General features: G+C 43.2%; 1 protein-coding gene across 1 annotated transcript in view; it reads left to right on the top strand.

The window, feature by feature from the left end:
- Positions 1-20660, top strand: part of SCAPER (S-phase cyclin A-associated protein in the ER) — a 466531-nt gene extending 445871 nt beyond the window's left edge. The window contains exons 29-31 of the mRNA XM_006866457.1: positions 14470-14661; positions 17788-17839; positions 20539-20660. Of these exons, the coding sequence (XP_006866519.1) occupies positions 14470-14661; positions 17788-17839; positions 20539-20642 (348 nt within the window). The 3' untranslated portion in view covers positions 20643-20660. The remainder of the gene's footprint in view (positions 1-14469; positions 14662-17787; positions 17840-20538) is intronic.
- The last annotated feature ends 590 nt before the right edge of the window (positions 20661-21250 follow it).

The raw sequence follows: 21250 nt of genomic DNA, 5'->3' as shown, positions 1-21250 counted from the left end.
TACCTCTAGGTCATTTGACTCAGATCTTTTATCTTGTTTCTGGGTATGTGCTGATATGGTCATCTGCTTTTGCTTCTTGGACATGTTTAGTGTTTATCTGTGGCCTTAATACTTAATTGAGTATGTGTTTTGGTAGTTTTTATGCTTTCTGATTGCCTCCAGGTAGATGTGATCTGTATGTGGGTTTCCCTTTTCACTCTTCTTATTGTTTAACTCAGGGTAATTTTCACATGTGTTGTCTGCCTTCCTGGTGTATGGCAGTTGGTATTGGTTCTTGCCTGGATTGTGGGGTTTTATAAGGTGTGATTGTAGCTTAACTGTATGGCAGCAATTGCTGTCTTTTCTTGGGTAATATAGGAAAAGAATTAGTCCCCCAAAGCTTTAAAAAACAACAATAAAAAAAATAAATAAATAAATAAACTAGATTGGATACTGTAGTCTATAATCACAGAAAAGGGAGAGGAAGGAGAGAAGGGAAAAAAAAAAATCTGTAGCCTAATATGAGTATGATTTTAATATATCCTTTTTCAGCTTCTTACCTTCAAGGCCACCTGATAAATTTCAAAATGCCACTGTTGGTTGTTATGCTGTTTATCGGCATTTAATTTTTGACCTGTTTTGTTTTTAAACTCTCTCTCCCTCTCCACACCCCTTGTTCTGTCTTTTTCCCTATTGGTAAACAGTTCAGGGCCGGCTGTGGCCATTTTGAGAAGCTTGTGGCTTTTAAATGCTGAGAGTATTTGTGTGCATGCATGGCAGAAGAACTCACCAGTGGTGGAGGTGGGGGGTGTCCACTCACTCAGGCACCCCCTGAACAGATACCAAAAAAACAAATACCAATGAACAGATACAAAAAAAAGGAAGAAGAAGAAGAAAAGAAAAAATCAGAACAAAGCAAAACCATCAATGTATATTGTCCACCTTTGCTCCGAGGTTCCCACGGCATTATTCCTTGGCTGGTCTGCTTGCTCCCCCCACTTGGTCTTTCTGTTTGGTCTCGCCCAAGTTGTTGGCTCTGGACCACTGAGCCCAGCAGATTCTAAAGTACGAGATTTCTTACTTCCGCTACAAGTTCCACTAGCTATAAGCATTCAAACTTTTTAAATATGTGGTTCAGAGTTTTGGAGCTCTGCCCTGAACCTGCTTTGCCTGGTATTCTGTGGTATTGCTGAAGGAAAACTTCACTGCACCTCCACCCTATCCACCATCAAGCCCCGCCTCCTAGAATGCTTATGTTTTAAGGTATTATTTATTATATGTTGTCCATCCACCTACCCCCACCCTACCTACACACACAGACTTATACTTAGCCTATTAGATCTATGTTGTCATTGGTGGTTGGTGCCATCAAGTTCCAAATGATAGTGACCCCATGCTCAACAGAATGAAACAGTGCCCTGTCCTTTACCATCCTCACAGGTGTTACATTTGAGCCCAGTGCTGCTCTCATCTCATTGGAGTCCTCCACTTTTTTGCTGACCCTCTACTTTGCCAGCAGGATGTTCCTCTCCAGGGACTAGATCTGTCATAGACACAATCCTTTTAGTATCCATTGGAAGGAGGCACGATTGAAGTGACCAGCTCTCATTTCTTGAAGAAATTAGATTAAAAATCAAAATGTTCTAATTAGTTTAGATTTTTGGGTCAACAACAAAGTCACATGATGACTTTTTAAATTCATTTTTAAAAAGAAACAAATCTAAGCTTTAAAAAATGACCATGTTTAAATGTGCAGGTAAGGAGCTCTGGTAGTATAGTGGTTACGAGTCGGGCTGCTAACCTCATGGTCAGCAGTTTGAAACTACCAGCTGTTCCATGGGAGAAAGATGAGGCTTTCTGCTCCCTTAAGATTTCTAGACTTGGAAACCCTATTCAGGGTCACTATGAGTCAGAACTGACTCCACAGCACACTACCACCCAAATGTGCAGGTCAACACAGGGTGTGTAAGCATACGAATGCTCGTAACATAGGATCATGTTATGTCTGCAAGTTCACAGGCCTTTGGATGTCACCTAGCCCAACTCCCCTCACTGCCAGAGAGAAGGACTTGCCCAGGGTTACTGGAACTAGACCTTCTGGCACACTGTTTAGGTCTTCTGTGACTGGCCTCTTCTCCAACTCTGTTGGTAGATTGTTGTTGTTATGTGCCGTCAAGTCGGTTCCGACCCATAATGAGTGACCCTGTACAGGGTTTCCAAGTCTGTAAATCTTTACGGGAGCAGAACACCTCATCTTTCTCCCGTGGAGCGGCTGGTAGTTTCGAACTGCTGGCCTTAAGGTTCGCAGCCCGATTTGTAACCACTACGCTACCAGAGATGGTACACACATAATGCAAACCAAAAATTCCACTAAACCAGTCCCTTGAATTTGCAATCATATGGTGATTAAGTATCATTTCCAAAGTTTGTGCTCGTTAGCCAGGGTTCTTCCTCAAACATAAATTCAAATGGAGTTTGAGGGTTTGTCTATGATGAATTTGTATTATAAGTCCTGACTTTTAGGTTAGGACTAAACGTTTGAGATAATCTCGTTCAACCTTCTTTGGCTAGGATGTTGAAAGGACTTAAAAGGTGCTTCAGTTAAAAGGCAGACTCTTATCACTAGAGGAGAATGTTGTTGGTGTTAAATGCTGTTGAGCACACAGTACTCCAATTCATAGTGACCCTTTATAAGGGTTCTGAAGAGTGACTGGTGGGTTTGAACTGCCAACTTATGGTTAGCAATCTAGTGCTTATCCTACAGTGAGTGCTATACCAGGATTCCTAAATCTTTGCAGGAGTAGAAAGCCTCACCTTTCTCTTGAAGAGCAGCTCGTGGGCTTGAACTCCTGACCTGTGATTTGCATTCCAGTGCTTATCATACAGAGCCTGACATAGCAGGCTGGAGCGTGACGTATTTTGGGGGTGACATCAGCATCATAAGCTTTGTGTCCTTGTGGACATCACTCATCCCTTCTCTCACGTATCAGTTTGGCTGAATGCCCACCCTGTGTCAAGCCATGGGCTGGTAGATGCAGGAATGGATACAGCCCAGACCTTTTCCTTGTGGAGCCCATAGCCCATCAGCAGTGCTGTTGGTGTTGAGATCCTTTCCTTTCACAGACATTGAATGAGAGCCTGCAGTATGCCAAACACTGCCCTGGGACCCTGGAATACAGTGTAGGGGGAAGGAGGGACCACCAAATCCCTCAGGTTGCTGACATCTGGGCAAGAGGTAAGGGGCAGTTAAAAAACCCCTGCGTAGGTAGGGACAGACACATCATAGTTTGGGTGTTGGGGAGGGCAATACACAAGGGGGAGGGGTGGAAGAACAAAGTAGATAGGGGAAAGGAAAAAAGCACACACACAAACCCCTGCATATACCATGCCATATGCTAGAGATTCTTCTTGGGCTGTGTTATAGTGTAGGTGGTATGTAGGAGGCCCTCTAGGCATAAGAAAGGTGAGCAAGGGACAGAGATGTAAAGTCACCTGGCAGGTCCAGGGGACTGCAAGCGAAAAGCACAAGAGCCAAGATGAAAGAGGCCCAGGTCATGAAGGGGCCTATGTACTGGGCCCCAGCAAACTTGGGGATCTACTCTAGGAGGTGATAATGTTCAAGTGCCATCAAGTCAGTTCTGACTCATACTGACACTGTATAGGGTTTCCAAGGAGCACCTAGTAGGTTTGAACCACCAGCCTATGGTTAGCAGTCCAGAGCTTATCCTACAGCACCACACCAGAACACCATAGACTCCTTCAGTATTGCAACCGGAGATTTGGTAGTGATGGTGTACCGTGGAATCGGTTCTGACTCATAGTAACCCTGCATAAGGTTTCCAAGGTTGTAACTCTTGGCAGGAGCAGAAAGCCTCATCTTTTTTCCGTGGAGCATATGGTAGTTTTGAACTGCTAACCTTGAGCTTAGCAACCAGACTCATAACCACCATGCTACCTAATCGTTACTAGCAGAAGGGCAGTATCCCCACATGATAAAGTCCATGACAGTGTGTAGAGAATGGGTGGCTGACATTGGAGCCCCATGGCAGTGAACAGGTGTCTGGTTCTGAAGCATCTGCCTCCCCCTCGGGAGTGGATGCTGTGTGAGGAGAGGGCCGTCTCAGAGACTTCTTCCGTGGCCGTCTGCCGGTGGCCCCAGCAGCACACAGCCTGTTTCTCTGCAGGCAGAGAGCAGCGAACCCTGACTCTTCTTGCCCTGTTTCCCTGGAGGAAGGACACAGGACAGTCACTCCCTCACATTGCATGAGAAAAACCTTTTCTCTGGGATCCCCTGGTTTCCAAAGCCCATGAAAAGCCAAGCCCCCAACTATTGGCTCTAGCTAACTCTCCTGATGAGCCTGCCTCTTTTCTGCCTTCTTCCCTCTCGTCATGCCTCCCTGGTGCTCAGCTGCTACTGGACAGCAATGAATCCCAGGGACCACCAGGAAGAAGGCCAGTGCTTAAAGAGCCTACCTCCCACACAGTTTGCCAAGATCTCTGCATTTCATCTCAGCCTAGAAATCATCTTATGGCAAAAGCAAGCTTGGGAGGAGAGGAATTTGTTTGCAGTCTAGCCAAGGGAATCTTCATGTTTCTCCACTATTAAGTTGACTTGATTGTGTATGTGGATAGACTCCTCAGAGAGATAGTTAACAAAGCCACGTCTACACCCTCCCTCATCTGTCCTTTCCCCCACGGTATCAGATTAGAGAAACAAGGTGTGTTTGCCGTGTTCGTTGGGGCTGTGCACTCATGGCTCCTACCTCAGGTCTGGGCTCCAGATGTGATGAGACTTGGCCAGAGCAGTGTGAACAGAGACTTGGCCTGGACGCTGGCCTGGCCCGGCCACCGTGGATGCCCTCACACTGTAGCAGGGCCAGTTTTGCAGTGAGGAATGCAGCAACTACTTTGTTTCAGCGCTGCTAGAAAAATACCTTTTGTTCCAATGATTTACAGACTCTCCACACTGTCTCTTTTAATGAATTTGGATGTCTAGACACCTATTTTTGCGCCCCCTCTGTTGAGGACATCTTGTCTCTGACAAGAAAAGTTAAAAACAAAACAAGAATTCTAAGGAATTTGCCCTGGTGAGATTTAACTATTTGTATACTTTTCTGCCTGACTCCATAGCCCACGCTCCCAGCCACACTGACCAACAGAACTGGTTTAGCCTCAGATTTGACAGGCCAACTCACAGGGCTTGCTGAAATGAGCTGCCCTGTGTGCCCCTCATTCCTACTCTCTGTACCTTCGAGCCAAGAGGCTGTTGGACTAGACAGGGTGCTGGCTGAAGTACCTAAAAACACACCAAGTCAATTTGAATCACAGCGACCCATGTAGGGTTTTCGAGGCTGCAGATCTTCAAGGGCATTGAAAACGTCATCTTTCTCCATGGGTGGGGTGGGCTGGTAGATTTGACCTGCCAATCTGTGGTTAGCAGCCCAAGGTGAATCCAAATATGGTTTTACCTGAGGACCTTGAAGGCCCTGGTTGGAGTTGGCCCAGGAATCTGATGTTGTGGTAGGTAGAGTCTCCGCCTTCCTCCTGCCCTACCCTTTTCTCCTGCAGAACCGGGCGTAGGCACCAAAGCTCAGTACTCATACATTTATTCACCAGATCGTTACTGATTTGCCTGTGCTGACACGATGCCAGTATAGTGCTGGGAATATAGCAACAACTAAAGAGGACATAGCCCCTGCCCTCACAGGGCTTACAGCCTTGGGACTGTTGAAAGCTGGGATTCACATCCATCTGTCCTTTCCTGAGAAACCGTACACACATCTGGAAGCCAGTGCCGCCTACTCCTGGACCTAGCAGGGCCAGTGCTTCTGTGTCTTGGTCCAAGGCCGCCTACACAGGGGTTGGGCTCCAGTGACAAGAGTATTTAAACACATGCCTGAGGGCTTTTTGAAGGGAGAGGAATTAAATGCAAATCTTTCTAAATGAATGGCCTTCCTCCTAAGTAAGGGAGAAATCCAGGCTCACTCTCAGACCAAAGCTAAATCAGCAAGATCATGGTGTCTGTAGGCAAAACAACTTGACTGTTCTCGGTGGTGGTTCCTTGAATGCAGGGAGTTCTAGAAAGCGGATGGTTATACTATAGGGCATCATGATGTGTCTTTTAAATATATAGCAGGTAAGAAACTGCTACAGAACCTTCTTCTAGTTTATTTTGTATTATTCAGTATCAAGGTTTTGGCATGGTCAGGGGATTGTTGTTGTTAAGTGCTGTTGAGTCGATTATGACCCATAGCGACCCTGTATAGGGTTTCTGAGGAGCAGCTGATGAGCTTGAACCGCAGACCACAGCAGGACTCCTGGTCAGGGGATTGCTGCTCCCAAAAAGTATATTTTGCAGATGACCAAACTTACCTTTAAAACAAGATATTTAACTGTCTCTGACCATTTTCTGAAATAGTAAAGTTGCCTGCCTTGAACATGTTATTGTTGTTAAGTGCTGGCAAGTTGGTTCCAACTCATCGTGACCCTGTATTCGGTTTCTAAGGCTTTAAATCTTCGCAGGAGCAGAAAGTTTCATCTTTCTCCCATGGAATTGCTGGTGGGCTCGAACTGCTGCCCTTGTGGTTTGCACAGTCCAGTGCTTATGGTATGGAGCTATTGTGGTAAATATACATGTGACATTTCAACAACACGTACAGCTCAGTGGCATTATGTTTAGCGTGTTGCTCAGTCCCAAATGACACCTTCACCCTTAGCCGAAGCTCAGCATCCCCTAAGCTTTGAGTGCCCCTTTACCCCGCCCTACCATTAACCCCTGTTGTTTCTGCCTTTCCTGTTGAGTCTGTTCTGACTCATAGTGATCTCTGCATAGGGTTTCCAAGGAGTGGCTGATGGGTTTGAACCACTGACCTTATGGTTAGCAGCCCAGTGCTGATCCTACCACTAATAAACTTTGGCCTCTACACACTTTCTGGACTAGATAAACACACTATGGGACATACATACCATGGAGTTATTGTTCTGCCATGATGAGAAATGAGGTCCTGATGCCTTGAGAAATGCGTTAACTCCCCATGGTGGTAGGCTCATGAGGACGATCACCTGGGTGAAAGCCAATTTTCAAAGTGTGGAGTACCCAGTAGTAAAGATGGTGGGTTATGATGATGTTGTTGTTGTTAAGTGCCATCGAGTTGGTTTCGACCCATAGCGACCCTGTACAGGGTTTCCGAGGGTGTAAATCCTTACGGGAGTAGAAAGCCTCATCTTTCTCCCGTGGAGCAGCTGGTAGTTTCAAACCGCTGACCTTAAGGTTCGCAGCCCGATTCGTAACCACTACGCTACCAGAGCTCCTGGGTTATGATGATACCAGAAGGTATTTTACTTTAATGCAATCGCGCTCTCCAGACTAGCTGAAACAGGTGGAAACATTGATTCCTGCACCAGATGATTGTGGGCAACTCTTTGAATTCTTATTTATCCTCAAAGTAACTCTTAATTCCTGCCCTTTTACTTCTTAGTTGATACTGCTTCCTGTTGTCACTGGTTTACCTGTCTCCTCAACCTCCTTTCTAATTTACTGACTTCATTCTCCTGTAGTTCAGAAAACCCCCTTTTGTTAGACTTGCTCCCCAAACGCCCAGTGTTGGCTGGTAGGCTGAGCTGGAGTTCCTGGCCTGGGTTTTGTGGTGAGACCAAGTGCCGTGAGGCCTGCCGTGTCTGACAGGTTTACTCCGCCCATCCCAGTGCCTAGCCCCACACTCAGCCACATAGATGCTCAGTAAATATTTGGTGAATGGGCTAATCTGTCTGCTCAGAAGCCTGTTTGCTCACTTCCTGGTTCTTGGCTGCATTCCAGGTGGTCACAGTTGGAGGAAAGGGGCCCTCCAGGTGAGGAGAATCTGGCTGTTTTCCGTTTACATAACAGTGATAGACTCTCCATGGGCCTCCCCAGCCACTCTCCTTGGGATCCTATGAAGCAGTTGTCCTTTAACAGATGCGAAATCTGCAACCTCCCACCAGACCAATTGCATTTCAAGACCAGTCTTAGGACCTTACCTCCCATTTCCTCTTTAAAGTTTTAAAAATTAACTTTGGGGCAAAACTATCCTACGTAGCATTACTATTATGAACACATTACCTATGATAACATTTGTTTCACAACTCTAAGACCATATGGGCTCAAAACCTGCCACCGCTGCTCTAGAAGGGAGCCGATGCTGCTGGGCCTTAACAAGACCCTGCTCATTCCAGGTCACAGGTTCCAATAGGTCACTCTTGAGAGTCTAGCCCTGTCCCCAACCGTTCCTCTATTTTCAAGTTTTTACGTCTGATAATTTGAGACAAACCCTTGGCACAGCCCAGCACATAAGCCGAGGACTGGTTATTTGATACCTAGCCAAAAAGTATACAGGTTTTTGAAGAAAGGTCTATTGTGTTGGTTCAATCTGTGTATGTCGGTTGGTTTCATCTGTTTAGAGTGGCAGTATGTCATCCTCATCTTCATCTGAGCTGGCAAAGTCATGCAAGAAGCTGGCTAGCAGCCAGCCCTAAGAATGAGCTCACACCCGGCGATATCTCTATCGCCCCTGCACCCAGGAAGAGGTGGGCTCACGATGAGTCTGTGAGGCAGGGAAGGGAGGCAGAAGCCAGCACTTGGAGTCATGACCTTCTGCGCCCAGTCCCACCACTAACAACCCGCTAGCGACCATGGGACAAGTCTCTTAACTTTGAGTATTAGTTTTGTTACAAAAGAGTAGTCCGTCCTGTCTGCCCACCTAGGGGGTGTCTAGAAGCTCCAGTAACGTAGGTAGTGGATGTTATAGGGTATTGGGTAGGTACTGCAGGGTGATGTTGATATTCTGGCTGTGAAATGTCCTAGAAGACCTTGGAGTCCTTCACACCAAATGAGAGACCAGTACCACCCACCCACACCCACAAAAAGGGATGATATTTGCCATAGCTCTTCTTCTAACCCAGGCCAGAGATTTCCTGACTTGCTGCACAGAATGCCCCACCCCCAGTTCAGCTTCCTTCTGGGTTAAGGGACAGCTTATCCAAAAAAAAAAAGAAAACCAACATTCTTTAGGGTTTAGATATGTAGGCCCTACAGCAACAAGATGTAGACACCACTGAGGCCTCAGGGTCAGGAAATGGTAGATGTTCCTCAAGAGAAAAGATGGCGTGATGGTGTGATTCTCCCCCAGGCAAAGCACCCAAGAGTTTGTTACCTAGAGGCCCTTCATCACTTGGATTCATTCATTCCAGTAACTTTGAGACCGTGACTAGCCCTCCAGCGCAGCACTGGAGGACACAATAGTAAAAGACTGAGTTTCTTTCTGAGTTGAAAAGAGAGGCTGTACCTCTAGGAAGACTTCCTTGGGCCTAAGGATTTCCTTAAGTACAGTGAGGGAAGCTCATCCTGGTTCTGTCTCAGGAGCCCACAATACCCACCTATTAGCTTTGGCCTTTCCTGCTCTCTTTTCAGATTGATAAGTCTAGCACAAGAGCCTCAACACACACACAGAGAGACTCTGTGAGCTAAGCCTTTGCGTCTCTATGTACCACTTACCTGTGTTTCTTGGATCGTGGTCATGCTGGGATTTTCTTTTCAGAACTGTCAGAATGTATTTCCTCCCCCGCCACCGCAGGATCCTGGCTAGCATCCCCACACTGTTTGCATAGTTCCCTCCTGTGCGGGCAGGCCAGGGAGAGGCCACAGCACTGGTTTCCCAGGTGGCATGAAGCCCCAGCCAGAGAGCAGTGCCTGCTGCTGCCAGACCTCCCACTCTAACGAACAGCCCTATGATGAGTATGGGACGATGGAAAGCATTCGTTAGGTTTCACACTAGGAGGATGCTTCTGTTGCTACAAAGGTACAGAAGCTAGCTCTGTTAGGAGAAAACTCGGTGGAGAGCCAACTGTTATTAGATGCTTTCTCATAGTGACTCACAGCGATCCCAGGTAAATTCCAGGTAGCAGAGTCGAACTGTTCTGCAGAGCTTTTGGTTTTACCCCACAGGGTTTTCTTGGCTGTAATCTGTAGGGAGCAGGTCACCCCATCTTTCTCCTGCAGAGCTTCTGAATGAGTTTGAACAGCTGACCTTTTGGTTAGACATTTGAAACACCAGGGAAAGCCAACTAAACACTTATAACTAACATTGTAGGGTTCTTGGGTTAGAGACACGGTCTCATTGGATTCTCATCTCTGAACCCTAAAGGTTATCTTTACCCCATTTTTCATAGAGAGGACCCTGCAATTCCAATTGGTTAATTGATGGTAGCCGATCAGAGCCCAGGGTCACCTAACTAACACCTGCATCCCTGAGCCTGGGGCCTCATGGCTTAAGGCTTACCTAGGAAAAGCCACTCAACTCTTCTGAAAAACACCTGATTATAAGAGCAGCTTTTCTAACAGGACCTCATTCTGGCTGGGGGTGATGAGGTAGGAAGGAATGAGTTAGAACTGGAATCAAATCTATAAGCTGCTGCTTCTCTGCACCTAAAATGCTTCCACCTATAATTTCCAGGTACCCAGGTGTGACCCAGCAGCCCACCTTCTCAGTGCAGCTTTCTGCATTCACCTAAGTGAGGAAGGATCTTTCCCTCCCGTGGGGTTCCCTAGAACCAGGGTTCCCTAGAACCGTACCCTTCCCTCTCTCGTGCCCCAGCTCCTTTTATTATCACGGGTGGCATACTTCATCTCCCTGAAAACTAGAGTAAATCCCTCCCTGATTTGTGAAGGTTGCAGGAAGAGACCTTCCTCATTCTTCATGTCCCTATAGTGCTTAATATAGCACTTGGCACCGGAGGCACTCAGTAATTGTCCACTGAATTGACTGCTCTCTGGCTCTCTTCTTCTTGGTGCACCCAAGTTGTACTTTGCTTGATGGGGAGCACAAAGTTGGAACCACAGGCCTGGTGGATGGCCAAGGATCTACAGATAAAAGAATCAACATGTCCACTTGTCTACTCCAGACTTTTCCCCCCTCTTTTCCTTACCAGATTCCTTTTTAATCCTAGCATTCAGATCCTCCTCACTCTCCCGTTCCATGAGCCCGCAGCATGCATTTGCCAGCATGCAATTCTCCTGTTTCTAAAGTCACTTTTTTCCTGAACTGTTCCGAAACTAAGAGGGGGTGGCCACGGAGGCCAACTTTACCTGCACTGGGAGAACAGTGGACTGAGCTTCCATGTTCTGCTCTCTCCCTCCCGTCCTCTCTTCCCTATGATACTGCAGGAAAAAGGGATGGTTTATCAGGACACTCTGTAAAAAGATGCCTTCTTCAGTGACTGGAATTACACCCACTGCCCTCTTCTCAGAAGACCAAAGGAGGTACTTGTACTGCCCACAGTGGCCTCTCCAGGTGATGGTCAAGAACAACCCCAAGAAGCCCTTGTGCTCACATAGAGTCAGATAGTTCCAGTGTGGTGTTTGGTTTTTATTGTTGGTTTGTTTTCTCAAATTCAAATATAGGAATATAGTTTTCAGTGAGAAATATTTCAGGAAACCCTTGTTCATGTTCTGTTTCTTGGTTTAGGTACTGGTGACAGAGGGCGAGTCACTTTATAAAAATTGAGCTACCCACGTACTGGATGTGTTCATTTTCAAAACGCCACCACCCTAAACCCAGGGCAATATAGCAGTTTGCTCCTGTGACAGGCTCATTGATGAGGGCTCAAAGCTCTTAGCGCTTTAGTTACCTAGTTTAGAATCCCACCCAAAATCACCTAAGGGCAAGTGGAAGGCTCAATTCCAGTCTCTCTTGATAAGAGTTTTGCTGAAAATTATTTTCATTTCCTTGGAGCCAGCCCTGCTCTGCAACTGAAAACGACCATTGCATTTGAGAAAAAATCCACAACCAGACCCTCTATCCCCTACATACAGTGACCTGGAAGGGGGCTTTCTGGGAAGCCCTTTATGTTTGTTGGCTGATGTGTCCTGGAAGGTGGGACAAGTGGCCCACCTTAGGGATTCATTGGCAGCCAGCAATCTGTCTGGATAAAGTTATGGTTTAATTATTGCCCTATCAGGAAGGCAAAGAGAGAACATTGTATTATAGATCTGAGTTTATCTTAAAGTGATGTCCCTTGATTATGCATATTTCTTTCATTAAGAAAAACTCTGTTCCGTGATGATTTTCTACTGACTTTATAAAGGTTGAGCAGTAAAAGGTGACATTTGGCTACCCTAAGACCTAGCAGGAGTCCTGGTGTGGTGCTGTAGGATAAACACTGGGCTGCTACCACAAAGTAAGCAGTTCAAACCCACCAGCCGCTCCATGGAAACCTTTACAGGGTCACTATGAGTTGAAACCGACTTGGCAGAACTTAACAACAACAAAGACCTAGAAGTGAGTCTCTTAATGAAATAAAGTTGAATCTGTCAGAAGCCTCTTGGACAACTCTTTCCCAGTGCCCAAGGCCCTGCCCATCAGTCCAGACCACTTGTGTTCCCAGCCTTGCTTCCCTGCTCCAAAAGAAGTGCTTAGCTACCGGTTCAGCTGTGCTCTGACCTGGAGCTGCTACCCTTTGTGCCACAGGCCTGCCTGAATTGCCCAGCAGTGGCCTCACCCACTGAGTCTCAGTGCTGCAGGTTGGCCCTTTCCAAGACCCCCTGATGCCATCTCCCTACAGTGCGGTTCACAGGACACTGCCAACTAGCCTGCCCCTGTGGACTCATAGCCAAGCCAGGGCAAAGTTGCTGTCCCCACCCCTGGTGACCTGGTTATTAAGTCCTATCATAAGTAATCTGATGGCTAAAACACATTGCCCCAGGGTAACTGCCTCCATCCATTTGTGTCAGCTGCAATCCGGGGATTTACAGGTAGGGCTTCTAGCAGGTCATCTCACTACACGAGTGGTGGTGGCCTCTGTAAACTGGTGACCAGTTCTGCTGCTTGAGGGGACTGGCAGGCCTGCTCTGCTTTTGGTCCAGCGCAGGTCAGGAATCCAGGTAGAGTGAGTTCCGGTTAAGCTCCCATGTCCTGGGCTAATTGACCAGGAACCGGAAGTTGTTGTCTTTGAGTTCACATTGTACCGGTGCCAGCCAGACCAGCCAGTTTAATATCTTTTCAATTAGTGAATCTTCCAGTAATAGCATTTTAACAACGAAGTTCCATGGGGAAAAAAATTGTGCTTAATTTTTATCCAAAGGGGGGGGAAAAAAAAGACTTCTAATAATGGTATCATTATAAATTGTGAAGTGGCGACCATTTGGCTGGGTTACAGAATTTGTAGCTAATAATTAAAATAAAGATTTAAGTAAATGCTTTATCAATAAAGTACATGATAGGGCCTATTTTTCTCAGCCAGTGTCAGAAATGGCAGCACACAGCCATGTGCTGAATTGTCACACAACGTTAGTCTTTAAAATTCCTTCTGGATTTGAAGGTATTAACAAGTCCCTGGCAACATTCGCCAAAGGTTTTTGATGTCATTTTAGCTATTGAACTAAAATATGTGAACTATTACTTTGTTGATTTTGTTCTTAAACCAAACTGCATTATCATCTGAGAGTGTGTCCTTAAAGTATTGTTAAAAGTACTTTGAAAACTTGTAAATCCCTATAATTTATGTTTCTCCTGCCTCTGCTGTTTCATTCTGTCCTTCTGGTTTTAATTTGAATGCAGTTCTGTCTGGGTGTGTACCTGTAAAATTGTGTTTTTCCAAGTACAATTTACAGTCCCGACCTTCAGTTTCACAGTGTTCCTAACCTTCTAGGAGTTTTCTCCTAGACTAAAAAGTGGACTTTAGATCACCCAGATCTTCCATATTAGAACTGTCTAATCAAGGTTACTTGAAACAGATCTGATGTGGGCATTTCGGAGGTTACCATGTAGGTCTAGGGAGTAAATTAGGAGGGCTTCACTACAAACCCATTAATTGCATTGCCCCGTTTCTTCAAATGTACACAGTTGTAAACCTAGACTGCTTCAAGACAACAGTCCCATTTATCTAAACAAGTTCCTTTTAGACTCAGTGGCATTGATGGAAACACAGATAAGGCGTATATGGATGGAGAAAGGATCTTTGGAGCCGAAACGTTTCCACCCCCCCTTACAATCTCTTCTTCAGGGCTTGCCTCCATATGAAATAGCTAGAACTGTGCTCCGTGTAGGCAGTGAGCTAGGTTAGGGGAAGACTGCAGTGGGCAGGGCCAGAGAAGAGGGTACTGCTTGTGACTGAGATCTTTGCAGTTTTCAAGAATATGGCTCCTCTGTTTGCTGGGAGGGGCTGTGCTTTGTGAAATCCCTGTGGATATCCTGATGCCATTTCGAAGCTGTACCTTTCTTCCTGGGTTTACAGTCTTTTTGAAATGGCTGTAGAACTCTTGGCATCTTCTCCTAAGTTAGGAAGTGAGAGGTCTTTACTTTTTGCTCTTTCTAAAGGTTGCCTAAACGAAGGAATTCGGAGGCGTTCTTTTTCTTTGTACTCCTTCAGCACATTCGCCACGGTTCTGACCGACACTGGGCCACAGGCCAGGGGCAGGCTGGGCCTTAGGAGCTGACCTGGGCTCCTCCTCTGTTTCAGGTGATTGTGCAGTCGGGCCGCCCCCCCACGGTGCTGCAAAAGCTCTGCCAGCTGCCTTTCCAGTATTTCAGTGACGCCCGGCTGATCAAAGTGTTGTTCCCCTCTCTTATCGCTGCTTGTTACAACAACCGTCAGAACAAGATCATTCTGGAGCAAGAGATGAGCTGTGTTCTACTGGCCACATTTATTCAGGTACCCTCAACATTATACCAAATGTTCTGATGTTACATATGAGCTAAGATCATTGAAAAGCAGTAGCTACCCAGCTGTTTATTCTTGCCCTCCACACACAGTTGTGTGCTGCAGAGTTCATTTCTAAACTATCAGGATAAGAGGACTGAGGTTAAGCGTTTGTATCATTTCTACCCAGAAGATTGCTCCAAAGAGGCATTTTTCTAGCTAACAAAAGGTAAGCCTTGAATCAGAAAATGTTTTTAAGATGACCATGCTACTTTTTGGTGTAAATAGTCATTTTTTTTTTGTCTAGTTCTAGAGAACAGATAATCATTGCTAAAGAAAGATCAATTAAAACTTCAGTTTATTCTATAAATTGTTTCTAATAAGATTTCTAAATATAACCTCCATTGTTTTTAGTCTAGCAACAGGGAATAGATAATAATGGCTGAAGAGAGAACAATTACAGCCAATCTTTTGTAAATTTCTAAGTAAATATTTTATATACATGCCAACCTTTGGTTACTAATTAGGCTGCTAATCTTATAGTCAGCAGTTGGAAACTACAAGCTGTTCCAAGGGAGAAACATGAGGCTTTCTGCTCCCGTAAAAATTACAGCCTTGGAAACACTCCGCAGGGTCACTATGAGTCAGAACCGACTCCACGGCACACGGCAACAACCAGCCTTTATTTTTCTGATTCAGACAAATTCTGTGGGACTCAAATCAGAATTAGTGCTGTAGCAAAGCAGTGTTTCCACATTGAAAATAATTCAATCAGCAGGCAACAGAGACATGAAATTGGCCGTTCTTGAACATTTGCTAACTAATCTTGTGATTTTTTTTTTCCTGTCAATGTAGCTATCTGCTGAAAATCTTCCGTTTCTTTCTAGTGTTCACCGTACAATTAGTGTGTTTTTGCTCCATGGTACACATGTGCTTAGTAGGCAGTGCACTCTGTTGTGTACAATACTGAAACAGAAAGCAGAGTGTTCTGTGAGTATTGTTCCTTCCTCTGGCTAATCGGCATATACCATTGGCTTTTTGGTGTGGTAGCACCCACTTGGTTTGGAACCACACTTTCTCTGAGCCTCCTTCACAATTAATGAAGAATTAGTTAAATAATTATTCAATTAGTGGTTTCCATGTTTTAAAGTATTCTCATTAGGTGATCAATTAGTAAGCATAATTACATCAGTTATGTTGTAAGATACTTAGTTTGCAGCTTATTTATTCTCTTGAGTTTGCCTCCCACTTCTTGAAAATCTTTTCAAGTCAGACATTCAGATCTATAGTAAGGGTATGAATTTTCAAAAAAGTATGTTGTGATTAAATTTAAATCTTAGTAAATTCTTATAGTATAACCATCCTGTCAACATTTAGATACTCCAAAAAGTCTTAGAGCCTTAGACTTAAATTGAATAGAAAACGTATTTTAGAGAATTCTAAGACTGTGATCTTTTTAAGATTCAGATTATTCACTCTGCCGATCAGGAAACTTTTGAGTGCTGCAGTGTGCTTGGCATTGCTCTGGGCACTGGGAGTACCAAACCCAAACCAAACCCACTGACTAACTCATAGTACTGCTCCACGGGGTATCCAAGGCTGCAAGTCTCTATAGAAGCAGACTGCCATGTCTTTCTCCCACAGATTGGCTGGTGGAGTCAAACCATCAACCTTTTGATTTGCGACTAAGCATTTTAGCCACTGTACCACCAGGGCTCCTTACTGGGGATACAGCAACAGATAAAACAGACAAAAAAGTCCTGCGTTCACAGGTCTTTCATTACAGTTGTTGTTTTGAATCAATTTCAACTCAGCAACTGTGGGGAATCAAACAAAAGGAAGTGAAATAGCTTCTCAGATGGTGATCAGTGCTCTGAAGAAAAACAAGGTGGGAAGTGGGGACAGTGAGCAGCAGGGAGCCGGGAAGTGATGGGTGTGTGGATTTTTATAGGGTGCACTGAGAGGCCTCACGTAAGACAGTATTGTTTGAGCAAAGATGCTTTGCATCTGTACCAGTTTTGAACCCTTCATTTTCACCTACGTAGGAAACACTGTGCAAAACTATAAATGATGTTGATACTGTAATCTAACATAAAGATCATATGTATTATTTGTTATTTTCTGATACTGATCACAATATACTCCTAAATCTAACTTTTTTCTATTATAAGAAACTCTGTATTTAACACATATTCTGTAAATACTACAAAGATTTCATATAATGCTTATTTGGAATAGGATATTAGCGTCGTGGTGTTAATGTTTCTTTCCTATCAATAATTGTGCTGAAGGGAATATACGTTTGGATTTAGTTTACAAAATATCCCATGTATTAGATTACTAATGCACACTAGAAAATATTAAAATCAGACCTGATGATTTAGCAGAGTTTTCTGAAGATTTATATATTAGATATGTATTTTGTTGTTAAGTGCCGTCGATTCCGTTCAGACTCAGAACAACCCTGTATAGAGTTTCCAAGGCTATAGGACTTGTCTTTCTCCTGCAGAACTGGTGGGCTCAAATTTACCTAGTGCTTATCCTGCAGAGCCACCACACTCCCATATGTGTGTTACATGCTATATAATACATACTTGTATATAGAGTTGTATGTTATATACAAGGGGCCTCAAAATTTTAGTGGGAAAATTTGAATTAAAAGATAAGCAATTTTTCTATGGACTTTTTAAAGCCCTCTCATCCTACGTTTTTCATTTTCCAGCTAAAGGTTAAAATGTCCAGGTCCTGAAATATACAATACATAAAATACATGAGTGCTTTTGTATTTGTAATTTTTTTAAATAAAAATTTAAAGCCTGTCAACATTTTAAAAGAGTAAAGTTGGGTCAAATTGTTAACTTGTTAGATATGGAACAGAATTGTGATTTGTGTAATAGGCAGCAACCTGGGCCCCTGGTGATAATTTAGCAAGATTTAATCATCATCACTGTTTGCAATTTATTAGAGTCTGGACTATGCAATATAAATTTCTTTAGTATTTATATTTGTGCTCTAAATTGATCCTACAAAAGGAGTATCAAAGGGGTTGCCTGAGATCCAGAAGCATTTTTAGAATCACCTACAGTGAAATTCTCCATTCAGAGCATGGGTGTCACACACTTTTCTTGTCTCATGCAGGATTTTGCACAGGCTCCAGCTCAGGCAGATAACCAGTCTTATCAGCCCAAAGGTACGTCTCGATTTAATTCAGTTACATGTGTTGTTTAGCCAAACGGACATGTTTTCCCCCCACGCCTTGGAATGGTTAGAAAACTCAGTTTATTACATCTCCTAAAAAAAAGGTTTGAGATTTAGCTCTCAAGTGTATTTTCAGTAAGTAAAGAAATCAATTTTGTCTTCAGGCTTGAGTGCACCATAATATAAAGAGAAGATATATATGGAAGAGAAAAAAAGGAGAAAACATCTTCTGTAATTTATACCCACCTCATGAAGATAAAGGAGCCCTGGTGGCATGGTGGTTAAGCACATGTCTGCTAACCACAAAGTCAGCAGTTGAAACCCACAAGCCATTCCATGAGAAAAGACTACAGCCTGGAAACCGCCATGGGGCAGTTCTACTGTCCCACAGGGTTGCTTTGAGTTGGAATGGGCTCAACAGTACATAGCACCACTCTGCAAGATCCACGAACTAGTGAAGACTTAGTGAGAAATCACTTTACAATGTAGGAGACAATCAGATCATTCCTACCCACCTAAATTACTCACATAAACACTGAACCAGACCTGGTTCCCTATCCCTGTCCAGAATCAAGTTCTTAATGACAGTAACCTATATTTGCTCCTAAATTTTTAAGTATTTGAACTTTTTAATTGAAAATAATTATTTTACCTAGAGCAAAAGTTAACCAAATTAGCAAAAGATTAATGTAGTTTTGTGTATAGTGCTCCTGCTGGGGTGTTTCCTTTTGACCAGAAGGGGGAGATTTAGAATGTTAAAATTCAAATCTTGATTTTTTTTAAAATATTCTGATATCCAGACAATAATTGGGAAATACAGGTCCCACCTCTTATTGAAGGCCTCATCCAGAGTTTCCAAAAGTCTTTCATTGACTTGATAGTCTTTAAAAATGTCCAATCCAAGGACCCCTCCCAGTAGGACCTCTGGGCTACCTACCAATAAGCCTTTACTCCGTCAGAAAAGAAAAAGTCAAGCCCAGTCAATAGGTATTGAAAAGAAGACAGAAGAGAACACAGCTAAAGTTGTTGTAGTATCATGAGAAAATGTCATGTTTTATTGACCCAGATCCCCAGAGAAGTAAACAAAAAACTATGCAGTTTTTCGGAAATTCACATCAACCCCACTCATTTAAGCGGAATTAATGTGCTCTACCCTGACTCACCCAGTCACAACCTGTTTTGTGGGGGGGCTTTAACCTGTTGCAGGCTGCTTGGGGGAAATCAGTAACTATTTCTCACAAAGCAACTTCTTTTTAAATTCTGAATAAATCAGAATGCTTAGAAAAATCTTTCAGTGTATTATCTTTTTAATTTACACAGCAATTTTTTTTTTTTTTTTTTTTTTGCCAGTAAGAAATGTAGACATTCTTTTTTCTTACTCGGTTCTACAAAGAATGAGTCACCATTGGCCACCTATGTGGAAGGCAAAGTCTCAGGGGCTGCCTCTGCCTGTTCGGTGGGCCAAGGCCTGCAGTAGCCTCACCCTTGCTTCTTTTCCAAGGGACCATCTTCTCTTTCATTCTTTCTTCAATTACAGCAGGCTTAATCCACACAACAGCAAATTGGGAATTGGTCTCTGCTTTTCTCCGCAAAGTCGTCACTGGTGGTGGCCATTCATGATGCACTTACTTGATTAGAAAATATGTGATGCCTCTGTCGCTAATTTGTCTTTTGGACTTCTGAGTCCCTATAAAATATTTTCAGAATGCTTTATAAGTTTATTGCTCCGGTGAGTCCTTACCTGTCAAGCAGCTCCTGGTGGCATTCCATTGTTTGCTGAGGAACAATTCTGATTTTCACATACCTGCCATTCACTGACTGTCCAGCCACAAGACATTTTGCCAGCGTCACCAGCCAGTAAAGCCCCTAATCTTTTCCTCTGCTTTGTTAGAAAAGCAACAGAATCCCAAATTTGAACATTTTTTAAAAGGCATATTTAAACTCAAAATAATGTTTTAAATTAAATAGCCTAAATTAGACAATGGAGTCCTATTGTGGCGACCGGACTGCTAACCACAGAGGCGGAGGTTCAAACCTACCAGCTGCTCCTTGTAAAGGGTCAGTATGAGTTGGAACCAACTCTACAGTACGTAACAGCAACAACATAGTAAAGAACAAACGTCACAGCTTAGATACATACATACCTTTTTAAGGCTAACTTACTTAAGGAGAGAGTCTGTGACCATTTGGGAGCATTGTGGCTGTAGGATAAGCACTGGACTGCTAACCACAAGGTCAGTAGTTTGAGCCCACCAGCTACTCTGTGGGAGAAAGATGAGGCTTTTTGCTCCCAGAGATTTACAGCCTCTGAAACCCCCATACAGAGTCGCCATGAGTCAGAACCGACTCAAAACAACAAAATATGCTCATTTTATTTTGTTCAGTATAATTTATTTTCCCCTTTATTACTTTCTTATTCTAGAGCACAAAAACATTTATTTTAGTAACGTTTTACATCGAGGTTAGTCTCTGAATATAATAGAAACTCAATCTGGATTGTGATTAAAATATTTTAAATATATATATAATATAAAAAATATATTTAAAAATATATATAAAATACATTTTTTAAAAAGTATCCTGGCTTATTTGAAATGTATATTCTCCATTTAGTTAACTTTAATCTCTCAAATGCCAAAGAGTTTAACTCCTTTTAATTCACTCTTTTTTCTTTTCCTCTCTGTCTCTCAGGAAAATGCTTTAGTTCCCAGGACTATCTTGAGCTGGCTAACAGATTTCCTCAGCAGGCCTGGGAAGAAGCTCGCCAGTTTTTCTTGAAGAAAGAGAAAAAATAAATGTTTTGGCTGGGTCTGCATTTGAGTGCCCTCGTTAATATTTTAAATTGTTCAAACAAACATTCTAACTCTTCTTTAAGAAACTCATTTTCACATGTTTATACTTTCCCTTTGCACTGTAGATATGGGATATACTTTGCACTGTTTATAATGACTGTAGATACTTTAATGTTCTTTCTAATTTTGCAACTTGAGTCTATTTCATTTATGCACAATATTTTGGATTTTGATAACTTCCATATCCAATCATAATATATACCTTGCTATTTGTAACATAGGTGAAATTAGACATAAAATTAGAAAGTCTGTTTTGTTCTTGTAATAAAGTTAACTTATTCTGTTTGCAATATGACTTTATTTCACATTTGATGTTTTCAAATTATTGCTGACTTTTCTTCAGGCAATACAAACTTCAAAGAAAAACATGTTAAACCCAACTTCTCAAGCATCTTTAATTAAAGATTTAAAGTTTACTTGCTCAAATTTTCACTTTTTAAGGTTTGGAGTAAAGATGTTTGTAACACTTTTCCACTCTAACTACATAGCGTGTTTTGAGGTCTATTTAAAATTAGTGTACAGCATTATATTCATTGGTCAGCCTAAATGTT

This window comes from Chrysochloris asiatica, unplaced genomic scaffold (genome assembly GCF_000296735.1).
Source record: "Chrysochloris asiatica unplaced genomic scaffold, ChrAsi1.0 scaffold00092, whole genome shotgun sequence".
NCBI classification, from domain to species: Eukaryota; Metazoa; Chordata; class Mammalia; order Afrosoricida; family Chrysochloridae; genus Chrysochloris; species Chrysochloris asiatica.
This window is presented reverse-complemented; position numbering and strand designations above follow the sequence as displayed.